At 39.7% G+C, this 4,437-nt stretch overlaps 1 protein-coding gene across 1 annotated transcript in view; it reads left to right on the top strand.

The window, feature by feature from the left end:
- The first annotated feature begins 114 nt into the window (after positions 1–114).
- CHODL (chondrolectin) overlaps positions 115–4,437 on the top strand; it is a 28,758-nt gene continuing 24,435 nt past the window's right edge. Inside the window, exon 1 of the mRNA XM_010077380.1 lies at positions 115–283. Coding sequence (XP_010075682.1) covers positions 115–283 — 169 coding nt within the window. The remainder of the gene's footprint in view (positions 284–4,437) is intronic.

Consider the following 4,437-nt stretch of genomic DNA (forward strand, 5'->3'; position numbering starts at 1 on the left):
GGTGCGGGGGCCGGTGTGGTAATTCAGCGCTCACAGGAGCGGGAATCGTCGAGGGGAAGGACTGAGAGGAAACCCCCTCGTTAAAAGACCCGCGCGTCGGAGGCGAGCTATGGGATGCGCTTCTGGGCGCTCCGCGGGGGCGGACCTGGCGCGCCCCTGCCCCGGCGGCTGCTCCGAGCTCTGGATGCGGCGTTGGTGGCGTTGGTGGCTTTAGCGAGCGTGTCCCGGCCGGGTGGGGCTCACCTGAGACTGGGGCACCCGCCAGAGCTGGAAGCAAGTGTAGGTTTGGGTCTTCAGAGGGAGAAAACTCGGCTCTCAAACTTCTGCAGCAGTCTTAAGTCAGTGTTTGTCTGTACAGTCTTAACGGCGTTGTCTTGTACAGGCAGATTTTGAGATTTGATTGATTGCCTGCATGTTGTAGCTCTGTTTTAATTGTTTAAGAAGATAGAGAGTGGACGTGCTACAGTGTCTTTCTAAGGAACAGCTATACATTGAGATTTGTTTGCATCTATACAGGAATGTTTCTTCTTTGCAATATAGTAAGGAGGAAAAAGCAAACTTTTAAGAGCATACAGCATAAATAGTGTTTTTAATGTGTGGGTATATCTGCAACTCTCAAAACCAAGAGGAAGACAATACTTCAGAAGTCCATATCTAACAGTTGAGCTTAGGTTTAATTTAAGTGCTGTAGGATCACATTGTGTATTTCCAGCACACAAGTGCCTATGCTCAGAAGCTGCTAGATTTAATGAAAAGGCTATTCTTGATTGCACTTTAGTTCAAACCCGCCAAGCTAAAGCTAACAGGCTGTCAGAAGCATGTTGCATGTGCAAGCACATCCATTCATTTGTCTCGATTTGCACACTTGACTGCACTTCTTAACAAGTATGCAAATCTCTGTATATGTGGATAAGAACCCGACTCTTTGCAAACTGACTCCAGAACAATGCAAATTTGTATACAATTGTTTCAGAAGCTGTAATGGTCCTTGTCAAGAGAACTTTTCTGGTGTTTTGGTTTGGTGGTTTTTTTTTTTTTTTTTGTAGCAAATATTTGATTGCTGTATTCAGAAGTACAGTCACTGACCATTTTGGTGATGTCTTATTAGAAGCAAGTTCATGTGCAGAACTGAGATGTGCTGTTGGGCTTTTGGTGAAACTGTATCTTCCAGGAAACAATAGCTAAGTACCAGGACTTCCAACATTTTTAAAAGCTTGCCTGCCTGAAACGTAGCCTGAAATATTTCAACTACCTCTGTTATAATGTGAATTGTACAGTCACATATGGTACAGGAAAGCTCTTAGTTTAACAATTTATATGACTACTATGTAACACTTTTTATTTTAAAGGAATAGTGAAGATTACTCATCCACAAGATGCATTTTACATTAGTAGTCTCACTGCAGGAGTCCATTAATGGCTGAGGAAACCCAGTCGCTTCATCTTCTAGCTGAAGCTTCTGCATTTAAGTGGTGACATATGTAGCAAAACTGAGGAGAGATCTGGCTTTTAAAACAATGTGTAATATGTGTACACTGCTTACAGAAACTATTCCTGGATGCATATAAAGCTTTGGGATTCTGAAAGAATACAGGCTCTATCCTGTATTTCCCTGAAGCATTTCAAAGCATGTGATGAGTCTCATGTCACTGTATTATGCGGCCAGCACTTGGCTGGTAGAATACGGGAGAGGATTTGAAGCCAGTTACAGAAGGAACCGTTTATGTACTATTGTCCTATCAGGTGTATTAGCTGAAGTTGTATTCGTTAAAGATTCTCTAGACAATAACAGCCAAAGATATTTAGTGTGTTTATGCCAGAATATTCTGATATACTGGCAGGAGAGCTCTTTTTTTTTCCCCCCCACCGTTTTCCTCCTCCTCTCAATGACCACACCCCTATCCTGCCACAGGCACATGGATATATCTAGTACTAGTTGGCATTTTTCCAAACAAGAAATAGTACTATTGAATTATTGGGCAGTGTGTCCTGTCCACCTGACTTTCATCTAGCTTATCCATCTATGTTATATAAGAACGAACAGTTCGGACTTAAACAGGCTTACATTTAAAATCGTTAAGGCTACATCCTAAACAGACCTGTTTCTGGAAAATTGCTGTTTTATGCGTCAATAATGATAATCTGGAATAAATGGAAATATCACCGTTCTCATTCCAAATAAGTTAAATATGCAATTCATATCACTCACATAGAAACTGTTCTTGAAACTGACTTGAGTGCTGGTGGAACCTTGTGGAAAGATTCGTGTTTACTGGAGTAAGTTTGCAGCAGACCCAGCAATAATTGCAAAATTGAGCGTTCAAGAGCACAGGGAAGGAAGGGTCTACCTTTTCAAAATGCCGTTTCCTTAGGGAAAGGTTTTCTGTTTCTTTTTCCAAACATGTTAATTTTCCTAGGATATAATTAAAATGATTGTTTGCATCAAACAATTCATATTTCTTTGTCATCTTTAATTTGGGAATTGTTGAAGAGAAGGAATACCAATGCTTTGTAATTTATAATGTAGTTAGATGGATGTTTTGTGAGCAGTGCTCACAGCCTCCATATCTTGTGTTGCCAGAGAATTGATTCCTAAAGAAAAAAATCAAAGCAGTCTCAGGAGAAACTGCTGAGTCTGCCTTGCTGTCCCATGACATCATGAAGAACATGAAGTGATGATAATGCAGTTTGCAAAGATGCAATTACTTTAAGTATCTATTGGGAAGGAAAGATGCAAGCTAATCTTATTACTAATCATTTAACAGCCTATGTATCAATCATAGACGTTATACTTTAATGACTGCTGTATGCTGTCTTTTTATATTTCTATGGCTTTTTAAATTTTGCTCTTTGTTATTGCTGTGCATCAATAGAAGATTAAATACTGGTACAGTATTTTAAAGCAATCTGTACCTACTTTGGTGTAAAAGTATTTGGATATGTAAAACACTAAATGAAGAAAAACATTTGATGGGTCATAAAAAACAACAAGAGTTGCCTCTAAACTATAGGTTTATTTGCTTCAGATGCTTTTAAGGATGTGGATGTTCATTTGCACAGCTTATGGACAGATTTCAGTTGGTCATAAAATATTGCAAAGTAAGTTAATTAAAGAAGAATCTTCCTGGGTAATGAATTGAATAGAGATAATAAACGCCTTCCTAAAAGGCACAATTTCATTTAGTTCAATTGGTTTGGCCTGCTAATTACACCTAAGTTTTGTCTGTCAGATTTCAAGTATTTTAAGCCACATTTGTAGCTCAGAATTTGAGAAAATATAATTTTAAAAAAACATGGTCAGTCTTATCTACAGAATACATATGCAACTGTTGTGTGTTGAACACACCGTTTATTTGTGAATGCCCAGCATTGGGTTCCATACTAGAAAAGGTTTTAATGGACATGCATGCCCACATGATATAAGGTCTTTTTGTTCAGTTATAGATCTTGTTAGTCGCTAAAGCTGAGACCTTAAGAACTGCAAGGGATGTTGGGTGCCTAACTCTCCTAGATTCCTTTATTGATTCCTCTTGTTATGCCCCTATTCTGAGCAACATCATCTTGGGGATAAATCAGTGATCTAGGTTCGGTTCTTAAAGTGAAATAATGCTTGGATATAATACATGTTTCTATTAAACATGCCTTGCTCCTAACCTGGAAATTCCATAATACCCTGTGGAAAGACACTTTATATTAGGTAAGCTGCTATGACTCATAGATGAGAACACAGTTTTGATAACCTGAAGTTGGTGATGGTGGATGAGTCCTTCTATAGGAGGGTAGAAATGCCAAAGTACTTAAATCAGTTTTAGGAATCAGACTTCTGTATTAGAGGTGATCCCCTGTTGTCAACCCTGTAAAGCTTACCTTGCCTATGGGGGAGAGCTGTGCAGGTTGGCCAGAGAGTGGCTCTTTTCAGAGGCTAAGGAAAGAGCGATGACAAATTCTAGCATTTTGTCTTGTGTGAGCATGCCACTTTTCCAGGAATACAACTGCTTCTCAGTATCTTGTTCAAATTTAGAGGAAGGCGTTGCAATTCTCAAACTCATGACTGTCAAGCCCCAGTACCCCACTTGGCTAACATGCCCAAGAGAAAATACCCACTGTGGAAGCAGCTATGATAAATAATGTGTGGGACAGTATGGATAGTCTGCTTGTCTTTCACGTGGCTTTTCTTGCACCCAGTGAGACAAGGCTGGTGTGCTGTCCCAGTGCAACAGCCAGGTGCAAAAAAGTGTCATGCCTTGTTGAAGTAATATTCCGTACCTTGACTTTACTTCTCTGTAGTTCAGGTCTTGTACAGATCAAACTTCCTGATTATATGATGTTTGCGGGGAAACATGCTATGGTTCATAGAGTGCACTATACATCACTCTTTTTTTTTAAACTAGTTCTTGTAATGACTTTCTCTTTGCAAATCTCTGATGGATCAGGAAA

Source organism: Pterocles gutturalis, unplaced genomic scaffold (genome assembly GCF_000699245.1).
Source record: "Pterocles gutturalis isolate BGI_N339 unplaced genomic scaffold, ASM69924v1 scaffold41233, whole genome shotgun sequence".
Lineage (NCBI taxonomy): Eukaryota > Metazoa > Chordata > Aves > Pterocliformes > Pteroclidae > Pterocles > Pterocles gutturalis.